Here is a 16,481-nt window from a genome sequence, read left to right as displayed (position 1 = left end):
AGTTGGGTCACAATACAGGGGCTGCCACCCGACTAAAACTTTTTCCCACCCAAGTTAAAAACATTTTGGGATTGAACACTGTACTGATTTTGATGAAAATGGTATCCAATTTGGATGTGATAGTGGAGGAGGGGAGGTGCCTGCTACCCGTAGAATTTAACAAATAAGGCCTGACACAAATAGCTGCATTAAATGCAATTTTAGGATATTGTCACAATCATAACTAAATCAATAATTTCACATACACACGCAGCAGTATTTAAGTGAAAACATTAGTATTGAAGGAAAAAATGCACACACAGTAGCAGAAATCTATCAATGCACTGGAAAAGCAGATAAGATGTACAGATTCTGTTTAACATTACTATACACAACTCCTATAATGAAGTTCACAATATTCAAACAGTCACCACTAAGGCAATGAAAATAAAAGCTGGTCACTTTTCAGTTCCACTTTATCAACAGCACCAAGATACTTTCCTTGTAATAAATTCATTGCAACCTTGAAGAATTCTAACTGCACATACAAAAGTAACTATTATAATACACTATGCTGCTCCCCAGGGGTCTATAGTCTCTAGTGAAGAATAGATCAATTGTGGTTTACAAAGAATCTGTTACCATGAAAAATATCTATGTAAAGTTTCCACCCTTTTAGTCCTGTGCAGTTCCCTGGCAGGTACTTAGTTCATTAGAGTCCTTTAATTGTTTACAGTCAATCCTCCACATTGACATCCTCATCATCATTTTGGTCCAAAACTGGTTTAAGGATCTCTTCTTTGTGACGATTATCACAGTGTGTTTGATGTTTTTTGAAACCCCTTGGATGGTCAGTCTGAAAACTACATCTATGACATTTATATAGACCTTTGGTGTGAGATGTAAGATGGTTCTTTAGGTGTGTCTCCATAACAAATGTTTTTCCACAGGTTTTGCATATAAATGGACTTGGCATATTATGCCTGGTGATCAGATGGTGCAGAATGGGGCCCCTTTTTAAAGGCCGGCAATCACACAGCAGGCAATAAAACCTTCCCTTCACGCGTTTAACATGTTTCATTATTTCTTCATCTTTAACATACCCATCTTTATCATCTAATGCATCAACAGTTTCATGAACTGTTAGAGAAATGTCTCTGCTGTGTAAAGTTTGATGTCTGTCTTTGGACCATGGTGTAGCTTTGTATTCTGAAAACTGCAGCACTCCTGGCAAACGTGCTGGAATTTTTATATCTGGACCTGCCAACTTCTTCTGATCGCCAGATGTGCCCTCATCAGGTGCTTCCTCATCTTCTGAAACTTGTGATGATGCTTTTAATACTGACACAGGAGTATCATCCGAGTCTTTTGACCGAGTGGGAGTTGAATAGCCTTCCAAGTATTTCGGCATATCTTTTGACTGAGGATACAAATCCTCCTCATCAGAAAACTCCATAATGCCTTTTGACCTTGCAGGTGTGTCATCTTCTTCTTCAGAAAACTCCATTATGTCCTTAGACAAACCTAAAGTACCTTCTTTAGATAACTCCATTACATGTTTTGATACTTTTGGGGTTTCCTTCTTGAATTTTTTTGTAGCATTTGCAGTTTCTTCTTCATCTGAGAAATCCATAGCACTTTTAGGTCGAGAAGTGGACCGTTCCTGCTCCCCTTCTGAAAATTCCATGCTGTCTTTTGGCACAACAGAGGCATCCTCCTCATCATCAGATACATTTCCCCCCTCCTTGGAAGAACTTTCAGACTTCCTTGAGAGAGCTGGAGCAGATAGAGACATTTGCTTACCTTCAGGTGACATCTCATCCTCAGAAATATCCTCAATCATTGTGGACTGATCAGGTACAGGATCCCTTTCTAAAGAGGGCCCTGCCTGCATTTTCTGAGGTACAGTTTCCTCATCTTCTGAAAAATGTGGTATGCCACCTGGTAAAGCGAGTCCATCATCATCATCTGAAAACTCTGGTATGTCCTTTGATGGAGAAGATGCTGCATCATTATCCGAAAATGCTCTGGGCAATTTGGCCTTGGAAGAGTTTGGTTTTCTTATGTTACTGCTATTATTGCTGGATTCATAATCAGGTAAATCGGGGTCACTACTTGACTCCTTGTCTTTGGTCTCTGCAGACATCTCACTAACCTTCTCCATGCTTTTAACATCACTGTCTGAATTATCTGGGTTATCCCGACCAGGTGCTTTCCCAAACCAAGCTGTGAGAGTATCATTCTCGTCATTCTTCACATTATTTGTCTTGCTTCGATCACGCTTGTGTCTAAATTTATCATCTTCGCTTCCCACACTTTCAGTGTCCACCTCTGAAGTTGGTTCTGACTTAGGCTCAACCACGGGCTTTGTTTCATTGTCCTTTTTATCTAGCACTGCATGGCGGTTTATTATGTGATGATATACATTGGCAAACATTTTGCTTGTGAAAAAGCATCTATGGCAATGGAACAATCGTGCACTTTTCTGGTAAAACACTAACTTTCCTAAGCCAGCGGTATTAATTTCTTCACAGAATTCTGGGTGAATGGTTCCCATGTGAATTTGTGTACTTTTGTAGTCACTGCCATGAAAACTGCAACGAGTGCAGTCCAGCTGATTTTGCAGAACCTCCATGATTTCTGAACCGTCACCAGCAATATCTAGTCTTGTCAATCTGTAAGCATCTGAATAAAATAGAAGAAAAAAAAGTTAAACATTTGGGACAAACTTACATTTATACCTTGACTTGCTTTTAACAATTTTTGTAGTCCAACTCACTGCTCATAATATTAGGTTAATGCCAAGAACCCCACACCCCAGACTGGATAAGCTTTTTGTTCTTTATGATGCCGTGTATTGAGCCTGGTAAATAATTGTTTAACAACCCCCATTACACACATTGGCAAAAAAAAGATTATTACATTGTATTATTGACATATGACTATTGTACGGACATTAGATTGTGAGCTCCTATAAGGAACAGCTACTGACATGACTATGGACTTTGTACTGTGCTGCGTAATATGATGGCGATATAGAAATACTGTGTAATAAAAATAATGGACCCTTCACCCCCTACCATGCACACTGATACTGTACAGAGACCCCCTTCCCATCCCTCTCTGTTTTGTATTTTGCCCTCATTTAAGCACAAATCCTCTAATATGAGGCGCCAACACCCGGCACACACATACCAGTGCAGTGCCAGCAGAATCAGCACCCATGGCGCATCTATTGGTGGTGCGCAGTACAATGTAGCAGCCAGTCACGTGCCCCATGCACCGCTCACTTTTCGCCACCCGCAAAATCTCTATACACACGTGACCCCCCGTACAATTATCACCCCTATCGGTGCCCCGAGAAACATCTTACCGCGCTTACTCTGCCAACCACCGCCCCTCAGCCGTGCGTCACTTTGCAGGCGACGGGGCACGGGACCAATCAAATCGGGCGCAGCTACGTCATCACGCTAGTGCAGGACCTGTGTTGTCATTGGTAACTGAGGTGTGCGGGAGTCAGTGTAGTTATAGTCATGGATGTAGAATGTGGCTGGAGTGACTTGATGATGTCTGTGTGTTTTACAGGAGAGTTGTAGACTCCTTAGTGTTTTCTGCATCTTACAATATATATGTATTAATGGTTTGAGAATCATTCTAAATAGCACATTGCTGTTTAAAGTAACTCACAGATTATAAATTAATAAACAAAGGCTCATCTGACCCTCTCTGCATTATTACGTGATTCTGGAAGTATCCTGAACTCTGTGTCCTGGGATTGGTTTCTGTGGCTGTAATCTGCTAATTGCAGGGGTCTTCTCAGCCAATCCCAGGAAGGAAGCAGGAGGGGGGTCCTCAGACATAGAAAGTGCCATAAGTATGAATACATGAAGCCCCTCTATTGTAGTGGCTTGCTTGGGACTTTCCATGCAACATGATGGATTCTCTAACATTGGTTCATTACATTTATGATGAATAAACACAGGAAGAGAACCAGCTTCGTATACAATGCTATAGTGAATTGTAACTATGCCAAAGGAACAAACTGGCCTTGGGAGACTTGTATGGCATCCTATTGGCAAATATACCCATGTTCACCTTGTCAGCACACCAGATGGATCTGAAGGTGTCAGGATTTGTAGTTTTATCCCCCATACATACATAAGCAGCAGCTTTTCCTCCAGTTCTGCTATGCTGTGACACTGACTGGTATATGAGCCAGTTACTGGAACACAAGTCGCATCAGTGTTATTTCAGAGAGATGTTTGAGAAAAACTTGGCAACCCTGGAGAAATGGAGATTTACCAAATCAACATAAAAGAGATCAAAGATCACCAGGGTGCGGGGCAAAAAGGAGAAAACACAGCAGCTCAACACAACTTGGAGGCTGGAACTATCTACTGTTTAAATGTGTTAACCACCATCTTTGAAGTTAGCTTTTGGCTGATGTTATCATAATCCTATCTTTCATTTGGCTAAAGTCCCATCCTATCACTCTATTCTTTATCTTTCATAATAATCCTCTTGAGGTGCTATATATTTTCAGCTATGAACATAGGTTCCACATCATATTGAAGATTGCTGTTGCTTCAAGTAGTAATAAAATAAATAATTAAAAAAGACCCCTCCAGGAACTGTTACCAATAATGTAATAATGAAAGCAGGCACAACATGTTGGCAGACTTGGCTCCCAAAAGGATCCCTCCAGTGGGCAAGTTTTGCAATCTTCTCAGCCCCTAGTGCTTTCCTCTTCACCTGACAGGTGCAAGTCTTTAGCCACCTTTATTATCCTAGTTAGGAGGCTGTCACTCCCATTCATGCACCTTATGAGCTACCACATCCTGGTATGGAACCAATGTACACTCAGTTGCTAATATGCAGCTTGGTGTACTATATTAGAAAAGAAAAAAACTGATAAGCAGTAAGAATCATTTGACAAAAGAAACTTTACAGTGTCTTGTCAAAAAAATTCCAGCCCGTTGAAAGACTCTATAAGTTTCCTGCTCTTTGAAGCCTTATTTGCCTTGTGGTTTTATAAATGAATCCATTCCCTAATGCAGGTTCCATTGATCTTCACACCTTGTGCTCTTTCACTTTTTGTTTCTTTGTGCCTTGGTATTCAGAAAGCTTTTCTGTTGATTTAGTGTTGGGCTAATGTGGCAAAATAGATATACAAACAACACCATATTACCTTCAGCCCCTGGTTTCCCCCTCCCTGGACTTAATCGGAACTGGAAGCTGGAACTTACAAGCAGCATCTGAGATTGTGGTATGATTATGGTGATGTCTCTAGCACCTCTTCCTCACTTCTAACCTTAAATGTCCAACCTAGCATTCAAAAGTGCTTGAATAAACAAATTGTGCATGCTATTCAGCTGAGCCCCTGTATTGTATTGGCCAGTGGTAGAGCAAGCTGCAGTAACAAAGAACTGTGCCACAATCACAAATAAGAAGCAAAGCTATGTTGTTGTAGTCAAAAGTGCAATTTTATTGTGACCAATACATCAAAAGGATGTGTACAATACTGACCATGACAGGGAGAATATTTGGATTCTTAGTCTTCTTGCCTTAGTGGTGTTACACAGTACATGCATGCCTCCCACTATTATATACAAAAGGCTGGACTATATTGGGGACCTAAAAACTGTCCTCAAACAACATTGTTACAATTTTAACTCAAGCCATAGTCAGTGCCACATTCGCTGCACAGAATAGTCTATGTGAGGAGAAAATAAAAAGAGATACATAAAATAAGGAAAAAGAATCTATTAATGGAATACTATCACTACACAGATCTTCCTTATCAAATATTGATGAAAATACTTTTCAGAATTATTGTTCCAAATAAGAGAAAAACTTTATTGATAATTAATAATATTATTACTCAGAAAATAAATTAAAACCTTAGTGGTAATGACATTCATATGCTTTTAAAAACAATTCTCATTTAAATTACTTTTATCTTACTGCAATGTTCTAATGCCCTTGGCTTCAAAGTAATCAGCAAATTATGTTTTTTAGTTCTCTTGTAGGAAAATTCATTAAAGTCACAATAATATATTTGGAGAATAATGTCTTAAAGTGATCATGTGTCCATTCAGAGTCTTTCACACCTAGGTGAAATATCTGGAACTAATTGGTATAAGGAATGGTGGGTGCAAAAGGATGGCAGCGAAGCAAATAGAAGTTAAATTATGAACAGTAGGGATGAATGCTTAATATTATACCTAGAAATGGCAGACTATTTTTTTTGAGTAAACAGTAAGTCTGACTTTATAGAGCCTTACCCCGTATTTATACACAGTATTTATATAGTGCCATATTATGCCGCGCTGTACAAAGTCCAGGATAAACCTGCAAACTCGGTACAGTGTCCTGGCCAAGGTTTGAACCTGGGAACTAGCACTGCAAAGGCCAGATTGCTAACCAGTGAGCCACCATGCTGCCTATTGTGTAACTGTATACTTGTGAGTCACAGGAGGAAAAGTAAGCAGTATCCTTTGGTGACAAAGTCAACAGTAACAATACATTTTTAGTATGGAAATATTAGACCCTTTATTAGGATTTTATTGCTGTGTCTACATTGAGAAGGATTTACTTCATTCTTTGAACCTGATTTATTAAAGCTCTCCAAGGTTGAAGAGGATACACTTTCAGCAGTGAAGCTGGGTGATCCAGCAAACCTGGAATAGATCTGGTCTAGGATTGAAAACATCTGCTAACAAACAGCAAATAACTTTTAAGAAATCTATTTCAGATTTTCTGGATCTCCAAGCTTCACCGATGAAATCATATGCTCTCCAGCCTTGGAGAGCTTTAATAAATCAGGCCTTTTGTTGGGAAAACCAACCAACTTTATACAAAACTAAAGAAAATGTCTTGGCAATAGTATCAGTTAAATAGTATTATTTATGTGCTGATGTATATGATTCCTAAAAATGTTGTTGAATATGTTCTCATTATGTTGATGCAGAAATTGCATTCTAGACCTTCTATCCCAGGTTGGTTCTATACTCTGTCCCATAAGATAACTGTATTGTGGCACATCCTGTAAAATGTTAGGGAGAACATATTTATACTATATAAGTGTGCTGAATAAATAATACTTTTCATTCAATTTGTGTACAGGGATCATGTAAGTGTGTACAAATACACCTGCCAGGAAACAAATTTAGGTCATTATGCAAGTTCTTAAGCATATTCTTTGTGACCAAGGTTTGTGATCCATTTACAATAAGGCTTAAAGCTGTTACATTGTAATATTTAATATGTCTCCTGGTTTTTATTTAAATGTCCTAATATCTATTTTTGTCTCCTTGCCAGAAGCTCAGCAGGTTACTCTGTAAACAAAGTAAGCTTTGCTTGGTGAATAAAAGATTAGCACTTGTATTCAGCAGGCGGAACCCAAGAATATGATGCTCCCAAGTCAAGTTCAATTTGCCAGACCACGTACCGAGAAGGGAGTCTAAAGTAGATCTTAGTATACAGAGAGCAAAAGATTATATAAACCACAGGAATTTGCAGTGGATAACACATTTATTCTAATGGCATCTCTTCTACAGGACACATTGTATGAAATTCAGTGCCAGGCTCCTGCTCCCAGCAAAGACTTTCATCATTTGGTTATAACAAAAAACGAGGTAAGGGCTATACCTAATTTCATTGTAAGAATTAGCAAGCCGAAGTACTGAAATGAACAAAAAAAAACTGTAAATAACAATATTCATAATTTTTAACTGGTTGCTGTGGGTGTGTAAAAATCTAAATACTTACTCTAAAATTATTATAGCTGTGGAGACATGTAGATAAACTCTTTACATTTCTTATCATTTCTCTTATTTAGATGGTGAATCATCTAAAAAATTACTATAGTTGTCGTGTAATTAACCACACAAATGTCAGTTTGTAGGGTTAGAAGCCACAGGCAAGATAAATAAACATATATAAGAAGGCACATGTTAATATTACATATGTAAAGCTGCACAATTTGATTACATGCTTGTTCTGTACTAAATCATTGGTTAAAAAATTAACACAAAGTCAACTTTAGAGCTTATTTAAAGTTTATAATTTCATTTATTGGTGCTTTCTTACATGACTCTTTAAACTCCACAGTGAATGGCTTTTATGTAATTAAAACTTTATAAAAGAACTATCCTACCTACTAACACAGTTTTAAGTGATCCATATTTAGTTATGATCTACACATGGCAAATATACTATATTGCTACATAGTAAGAATAACAAAACTAACAAGGTTAGTGAATTCAGTATTAATGCTTTGCCTCTTGCCTATTCTTTAGACTGCTAGGGAATATCACTATACTGATAATACTCACCCAAACTTTCTCTCTGCTGTAAATCTGTCCAATGATCTCTGTGCATCAGCTTACAGAACAACCATTCCTCCTGCAAACCTGATTTCATCTTTCATATAGAATGTGGTACTGAATGCTTTAGGAAAAGCAGAAATATAATAGTTGTGCTTTCTATATTGGCCTGCATCTGTTGTCCTATTGTGTTACACAGTCATTGTTACATTTTTTACCACTCAAATACTGTATCACACACAACCATACTAGTTAGTCACAACAGATTCCAAAATAGCAACTAACTCTACAGTATATTAATTTATCAGCAATCGTGTTAGCACTGTTTTCTTTGTGATTTTTCATAGGTTATTTTGAGATCCTGGAAGATTTCGGTAAGGACAGAACACAGAAAAATGCTGCCATGGGAAATAAAGAAAACACACAATGAATTCTTGTTAATGACTACAATGCATAGTAAGCTTTATAGGCACATGGCTAAGTGAATGTAGCAGTTTTCTATTGATTAGAGGTTTAAGTTCCTAATTTATTTTTTGAATACCAGTTTTCAGAAAAAATGCTTTCTATGGTCCAGTATCTGAAATTTCAACAGAACTGGGCAACAAAAAAGGTTTACATTTCGGCTCTCTACACTGCATATGGACCTCATAAAACTCATAAAGACTCAAATACAAGGCATACAAATATTAGCCTCCTCCATAATAATTAGGTAAAGACTTATATCATTTAGCTCTTGTTTATTGCCAGACACTAAAGTTTAATAGCTAAAAATGGAAAGGGCAGATTTTGTAACTTGTCTCTGCCTAACCCAATTTTAAAATGAGTTTGTGTCTTTATTCATACAATCAGGAGAAGTCAGGATTAAGGATAAGGTCTGAGTCTGTCAATACCATGGGTTTTCAGCTAATTCCCGGAATTGGCACAGTTTGAAAATTGCATAATTTTTTCTCAAAACTGTGAGTGTTAATTGCCAGAAAAAAGAGGCTGGGGAAAGAGACAGAGTGGTTGTTATGTGTGGACCAGTTTGACAATTCTCGAATTAGGGGTCTCTCAGACCATTTATAGGTTTCATTTAATAAAACCCCTCCCTAATAGTATGTGAGTGGTATGTGTTTCAGACCAACATGATAGGAGCCGCTCACAATTCTGTGAAGTAACACAACACTTGAACTGTAAAATCCTCACTTAAAATACTTCAAGATATTGTATCAGAATTTTGGTATTCTTGAAATGTTAGGTAAACATATTTTTGTTCATGATGCCCAAAATGTTAACATTATTTTAGCCTAGACAGTTTGTGGAAGAGCCCTGTCAGTAGACTAAAAGCAATTTCCTCCTTTCTGGGGCACCCTTGTTGTATAAGGTTGCTTAAAAATTGTCACTGACCTGTTGACCCAGTCCTGACAGGGAGGGTCCCATGGAGCTCATTCTCCCTGGGGTCATCATTGGCCCACCTCCTGGAAAGATGGGATGCTGATTGTTGTTGAGAGCTTTAAGAGTCAAGGACTACAGGTTTGAAGCCTGGACCGATGTGCAATAGCTGTTTTTTTATAAACTGCACAAACGACCAGGATTCCAAGATAAGCTCCTTTAAATTAAATTTGGCTTTACCACATTTTTTTTGCAAGTTTCAAACTTTGAGCAAACTTTACACAATATCCCAGTTAAATTTGTTCATGCCTAATCAGGACCCTGTAACAAAATGATAGAGTAAAGGAAAATAAGTGGCTTTTCTGACTAACAATGTCCATGGCTAATAGTATAAAATTCACTTTAATGTTTATATAAGAAATATTGCATGAGGTGATAAAGAAGCCAATAAAAAAAAATGCTTGACTTTTACAAATGTCCTTGACAATGGCTTTATGCCAGAATCTCGGATGTCATTCTGTAATTTGGAAAATGTTGACACATCTTACATACAAACCACACTGTCAAGGTTTGAAATGTTATAACAATGATTTAGTTGCCAAACATCACAGACTTGCAATGCATCTTTGACAAGTAAATGGTGCAGCCTGTTAAATTACATTAGCCAAGGAACTGTAATGTATCAGTTGCCATAGTGCAGTGTTAAAAGCAGGACATTACAACATCGATGATTCAGGCTACTTCCAAAGTATTTCCACCTCCCGCACTGTAATGAATATGCTCATAACATACTAGTGTAGACCTACATTGTTTATTTGAATATATGAGAGTCTTCTTGTTTACTGTCTTTTGTATCCAAATGGTCCAGCACATTATACAATTCACAATGCCGAGGCATGTCTGGGCACTTTTTTCTCATGTAACATTTTATTTTACAAAAATGGTTAGTGCCAGGGGAAATATTAAAAATTCTCTGAACTTTATTTACATTCTGGTAAGTATATTTGTGCAAACATGTGGGTCAGTCATCGTTGATGTTACCAGTATATAATTGATTGGTCTACATGGATGCTTTTGATCTGACAGCTATATTGTAAGGGCCTTGGCTATAGGTCAGGTATGATGATCATACAATGTGGGCTTTTTTCTCTTCCAGTGAAGAGGCTACTTTTCCAGAGATGCCATGGTGTTGAATAGGAGATATGAGCACTGTCCCATCAACCTAGTATGTCCTGAAGTACTCTGACATAGAATTCAGGGAAGAGATTCACCTGAATAAAGATGCCAATAGTCTTAGGACACACATGGATCCACACAAAGATCAACCCCAGCCAACCATGTGTCAGAAATATTGTCTGTGATTCCCATAAATCAGAATCCTGTTATCCATAGGTGAGGTGAAGCTTCAAGCTGTAGAGAATTTAAAAGTCAAAGCAACTCAGGCTAGACTGAGTCCTGGAAAAGAGTGAGAATACTTAGAATATCCCTTCTGGGACCAAAAGAAGCACCTGTGGGGAGAAAAGACATGGACTCCATTTCAAGGACCTCAGTTTGCAAGTATGAGGAACCTAAGTATTTCTGTCACCTTTGATTGTGATGTCCAAGGAAGTCCTAAACTGAATCAAACTAAGGGGACAATTTAGGAACTAGCAGAAGTCTCTACACGCAGCTCCTAACATCAGGATAAGTGTCTGATGCCTGGTCTAACACCTTATTATTATCAACTAGTAATTATTTAGCGCAGACATATTATGCAGCACTTTACAAAGTCCTTTGCCATATTACTAACTGTCCCTCCAGGGGCTCACAATCTAATGTCTATCTACCATAGTCATATGTCATTAAAACAGTCTAAACCATTAACCTAACTGCATGTTTTTTGGGATATGGGAGGAAAACCACACAAACATGGTGAGAATATACAAACTATTTGTAGATAGAGTCCTGGACAAGATTAAAACCTGGGACCTAGCACTGCAAAGGGCAGACTGCTAGCAACTGAGCCAACTGTGCTGCCAACATCTTATCCAGTTTAGACAAAAAACCCTTAAGCATAAGAAATAATTGTAGAGAACCAGATACACTATATTCATCCACACCTATGGGATATTGAGTTTGTAGTACAGGCAGATAGCTTAGAGTAGGGGTGCCCCCACTTTTTTGGCTTGCAAGCTACTTTTAAAATGACCAAGTCAAAATGATCTACCAACAATAAAAACTTGGACTTAATAACTTCTGTGAGTGTAGAGTTTTTATTGAAAGGCAGGGCTCCGTGATCTACTCGCGTTGCCTTTGCGATCTACAGGTAGATTGCGATCCACCTGTTGGGCACCCCTGGCTTAGAGGCTTTTCTACAAGCATCACAATGTGACTAAGCCTGACTATAAACAAATGTAAGGGTGCCAAGGGCACAAGAAAAATGTGTAGTAGGTTATGAAGGTCTCATCCGCTTTCTGTTGTCAAACATGTTGCCAGAAATTGGGAAAGTTTTCACATGTTGGGAAATTTAAGTTTATTCTAGAAAAAAATGCTGACAGGCAGGCTTCTTTAAATAAAGAAAAGGCTATATAACAGTTTTAACTCTGCCCTGCTCTATTTCAGCTACCGACTTTGGCTAATAATGGATTGCACATTTATTTTAGCTGCTTTTAGTAGAGTCCTTTAAAAGTATTTAATGTTCTAGAGTTAAGATTTTTTTACTATATAGTATACTGTACACAGGGAAGCCATGTGACTTAGACTACCTCCTTTCATACATACATACATAAAAAAATTACAGCAAAGCCTTTATACAGTAAAAGCAATAAACACTTGCAGTACAATATTAAATTGAGCTTGTTTGAGAGGGAAAATAAGCATTAAGACATTTGTGTTTCTCCACACATTTAATAAAAACCTCTCCACATTCTAACATAGCAAAGGAGGCATCATCGAAGGGAAGGTTGCCAGTTTTCTGAAAAAATGTTATATGACCATTTTAGATAAAAATAGTAAACATATATATTTTTTTATTATTTACTTTACATCATCTATGTGTCATTTATAAAATGCATTTTCATTCTCCTGATACTTTCCTGTGGAATTATTTTCTTTTGCGTCCTTGACTGTAAAACATTGCTCAGTTTCACAATAAATAATTAACCACTTTTCTTTTTCAACCATCCAGAGCCACTAGAAAAGATCTTTGGCAAAGCCACAATGGAATATGTATTGAATTTGTGCAGAGGGCAATTTGATTTCATTGTTCGGATACCTGATAGCCTTAAGATTCGTATCTTATCCTTTCTTGATACACAAGACATTAGGCAGCTGTCAGAGACGTGCAAGACGTACCAGAGGGTAAGCAAAACACAGCTGTTAATGTATTAGGTATGTCTTTTCTAGAGATCATGTTTTATTTACCAGTAAAATCTTTTGATTACTCTCTGAAGTCTTTTTGAAAGGTACCCAAAGACACTCGGGATAATTTAAAAGAGTACATGAATTTAATACACACTGATCCAGTAGGAAGGCAAATGGTGCCCTGGGAAATATCTTCTCACTGATACATAATGTCCCAGAGGGTCTACACATATTGCCACATTCTGTGCCAGGGAAATTTTTTTTTTTGCACCAGTGTAGGTCTGACAGTGGGTATAACTATATCATCCCAGTATCTAAAATCAGTCAGGGTAGCCTGTCTGTGTCAGACAGTCAGCACTGGAGGGATGTTCAGATTATATAAATCACCTTTGGAAATGATTGATACGTCTCCCAGTGGAACAAGGCAAGAAGTATTGTGTTCCTCCAGGGCAGGAGAACATGAAATATTATCTCTCTCCTCAAAGCAAATGGTGCCAGCTGTTCTCTTTGCCACAAGGAAGAGGTGTGAGTTTAATTCAGTGGGTTTGAACCCCACCAGCTTGCAGTTTTGCAACCTATGCAGGTGTTTACTCAAACAAACTTCAAAGCAGATGCATTTATATCTATAACAATATATCCTATCACATAATACAGGGCTTTCATTTCACTAGCTGATTATTTTGTTCCAGGCTCCTTATACTCATCTGTAGGTAATAGTTCTGTGTTCTAAAGCATGTTCTTGTTGGGAGCTCTGTCCACTGTTTAAAGGAATGCTGTCTACTCATTTTTAATGCGTTGTGCACAGCTGGCTGTGTTCCTATTGCCAAAAAAATATATATTTTTTTAATACAGGTTTAAAGTCATCTATAGCACAGTAGCAGAAACCCGAAACAAAACCAATAGCCTGTGAAATAATCTAGATATAGAACTGTAGAGCTGATGCAATAAAAATTAACTCCAGGAGGAAATTATAGACACAAGATTAAAAAGCCCTGCATTTCTTAATATAAACTATAACATGTGTAAATACCTTAATCTAACTAGCTATAAACCTTGTGCAGTCCCTGTACATCACAGCATGGAATTGGAGAGGAAGGAGCAGCACAAAGGTTTAATCAGTTAAGTTAGCTACAGTGCTAATGTGCTAACAAGGAGCATGATCATAGGAGGGGTGACTAAAGGTGCGTACACACTTCCAATTTTTATCGTTCCAATCGAACGACGAACGATCGATTGGGCAAAAAATCGTTCGTAAAAAAGTAACCAACGACGCCGACGAACGAGGAAAGTCGCTGGAAACGAACGACCGGACCGACGGATCGGATTGGACGACGATCGTTGAACATCGTTCGTGTGTACGGTCGTTCGTTGATCGTCCATGTTCAGAGCATGCGTGATGAACGAACGTCCGTTCACTTTCCTGTCGTGCACATAGTTCCTCTATCGCTCAAACGATCGTATCTATTGTGTGTACAATATCTACGAACGATCGTGTCGTTAACTCTATGTGCAGGATCGGTGCTATACGATCGTTCATATATATCGTGCATGAACGTTCGTCGTTCGTTTTCCAACGATAATAATTGGAAGTGTGTATGTAGCTTAAGGGGTGAGCTTTATAGCCTGCTGCTTCTCCTTTTACTATCCATTCATAATCTTGGAGATACACAAAACTTGGAAGTGCAGCAGAAAAAAGTCAGACAGAGCTGTGGTCTGTGATGGGGCTGTGTAAAGCTCAGGACTGGATAGGCAAAAAGATATATTCTTTTGTATATATGCAGTTCATATGTGTGTCTAGCTGGAGTTCAGCTTTAAAACTGGAGAAAAAAAATGAATTGAAAAAACTGACAATGTTGACCAATCAAATCCATGTTTTGTTTACTATAAATGCAAAAGATTTATCCGATTGGTTGCAAATGACAGCATCTTCAATTGCATGCTTAATTTCTCTTCTCCAATTTAAATGCAATCACTCCTTTGTTTTCAGAATACATTTCATACAATTCATTTTCACAAAGTTTAAATTTTACAATTTTAAGTGGTCTCTGTACAGACTCCCTATTTCATAATAAACCTGTAATAACAGAACAATTTTATTTTCACTTTACACAATGTTTATGTAGTGTTTGGATTTTTGCACAATAGTTATTGACCTGTGTAAACATTTCTAACGCAGCTTTGCAGCAGCGAGGAATTCTGGGAAAAAATCAAACCAAAGCCGGTGATAAATATCAGTGCTGTTAGAAGGAAAAATGGTTCATTGAAGACAAGCAAAGAGAATCAGAAGACCGGACGTCCAGTCTGGATGCGCAAACGAAGGAGTACTTTGTTTTAGAAGACTAATTCAAATTACTGTTAATAGTTATATGGCGTACGGTTTGTATAGGTAAATGTAGCTTATGAAACCATACAAATAGAAAACAGCTTCTCTATTTAGAACATTTGGAGTCTGTAGTAGCCCAGTCACCTCATACAAGCAAGCCTGATATTTTAAATATGGATACTAAAAGTTGATTTTTCATTCTGTTGGAGTTTTACCCCCAACTGTACACTGCTAATTGTAGGTGTACTCTCAGCTAGGATATGGAATACAGACATTCAGACCGATCTGCTCTGGGACTACCATCTGAACTGAAATATTTATGTGCAGAATATATTGAAAATGATTAACTCAGTGATATACTGCGGGTAATGTTGTCTTGCCTGTGAGTAGGAGAACTTTCAGAACTACTACGTACCCCTTTGATTCTGTACTGTGTGACATTAAACGTATTGTCTAATTACATCTATAATGATTACATTTTTAGAAGTCACTGATTTCCTTCATGCACTAGAAGTGAAGTGCCAGGGATGGTCTACCAGTTTAACTTCAATGAAGCTATGGTTTTTATAAACTGTACTAATGATGGTTAACTAGCCAGAAACAGATAGTTAAAGCTTCTTGATAAGCACTCAAAGCTCCCTCTGATCCCTCTCCCTCTGATTTCAGACATCCTGTGAATGTTTAAAATTATAGGCTAATTAAAGCTGAGATAAACCCACTATGCTCACCTGTCCTTGTTCTGTCACAGGGCGTCCCCACCTTCTTTCTTCTGGGAAGCCAGGATTGCCGGGTATCCAAGCAATCAAAGTTGTGCTATGCATTTGCAGCTCAGCTTTTTTCACAGTTTTCAGGGCAATCGGACAGATACAAGGGATTTTTAAACAAGGATACTGCCTGTCCTTTTCTGCAATAATGACCGCCCTGCTTGAGCATTTTTAAAAGTGGAGCTTTAGTTACACTTTAGGTCTATCTGTGAGTTGCTTTAGTAAAATAATAAATGACACAAAGATCAGTGTTCATTACACTGATTTATGGGGCATCTACTCCAGATATTTCACATCACTTTCCAGGGAACAAAAATCAATCCTACTCAACCCTGACCTCAAAAGACCTCACTAAAGGACCTGTGTATAATAACT

General features: G+C 38.0%; 2 protein-coding genes across 3 annotated transcripts; one reads left to right on the top strand and one right to left on the bottom strand.

Annotated features, from left to right (window-relative positions):
- Nucleotides 1-254: 254 nt before the first annotated feature.
- CHAMP1 (chromosome alignment maintaining phosphoprotein 1) lies at nucleotides 255-3,423 on the bottom strand. Of its 2 annotated transcripts, none has more exons than XM_072413466.1 (2): nucleotides 3,353-3,423; nucleotides 255-2,664 (listed from the first exon to the last, which is right to left on the bottom strand). In XM_072413466.1, the coding sequence occupies exon 2, from the start codon at nucleotides 2,612-2,614 to the stop codon at nucleotides 716-718; it is 1,899 nt and encodes a 632-aa protein (XP_072269567.1). In that variant the 5' UTR covers nucleotides 2,615-2,664; nucleotides 3,353-3,423; the 3' UTR covers nucleotides 255-715. The 2 variants fall into 2 exon arrangements, with proteins under 2 accessions (XP_072269567.1, XP_072269573.1); XM_072413472.1 differs by lacking the exon at nucleotides 3,353-3,423 and adding an exon at nucleotides 3,175-3,321.
- Nucleotides 3,424-7,205: 3,782 nt separating this feature from the next.
- Nucleotides 7,206-16,427, top strand: LOC140332163 (F-box only protein 36-like). Its single transcript, XM_072413459.1, has 4 exons — nucleotides 7,206-7,616; nucleotides 8,654-8,762; nucleotides 12,844-13,016; nucleotides 15,196-16,427. Exons 1-4 carry the CDS (start codon nucleotides 7,521-7,523, stop codon nucleotides 15,352-15,354), a joined length of 537 nt encoding a protein of 178 aa, XP_072269560.1. The 5' UTR covers nucleotides 7,206-7,520; the 3' UTR covers nucleotides 15,355-16,427.
- Nucleotides 16,428-16,481: the final 54 nt, after the last annotated feature.

This window comes from Pyxicephalus adspersus, chromosome 1, assembly GCF_032062135.1.
Source record: "Pyxicephalus adspersus chromosome 1, UCB_Pads_2.0, whole genome shotgun sequence".
Taxonomy (NCBI): domain Eukaryota; kingdom Metazoa; phylum Chordata; class Amphibia; order Anura; family Pyxicephalidae; genus Pyxicephalus; species Pyxicephalus adspersus.
Note: the sequence above shows the minus strand (reverse complement) of the source record. Positions and strands in the feature narration are given on the sequence as shown.

What these genes read in the sequence shown, in the direction of transcription:
- CHAMP1 (XM_072413466.1), bottom strand. Translation starts at nt 2,614, where the DNA reads ATGGAGGTTCTGCAAAATCAGCTGGACTGCACTCGTTGCAGTTTTCAT.
- LOC140332163 (XM_072413459.1), top strand. Translation starts at nt 7,521, where the DNA reads ATGGCATCTCTTCTACAGGACACATTGTATGAAATTCAGTGCCAGGCT. An exon ending in TGGTTATAACAAAAAACGAG is followed by an intron (nt 7,617 to 8,653) that starts GTAAGGGCTATA and finishes GATTTTTCATAG; the next exon opens with GTTATTTTGAGATCCTGGAA. An exon ending in CGTGCAAGACGTACCAGAGG is followed by an intron (nt 13,017 to 15,195) that starts GTAAGCAAAACA and finishes TTTCTAACGCAG; the next exon opens with CTTTGCAGCAGCGAGGAATT.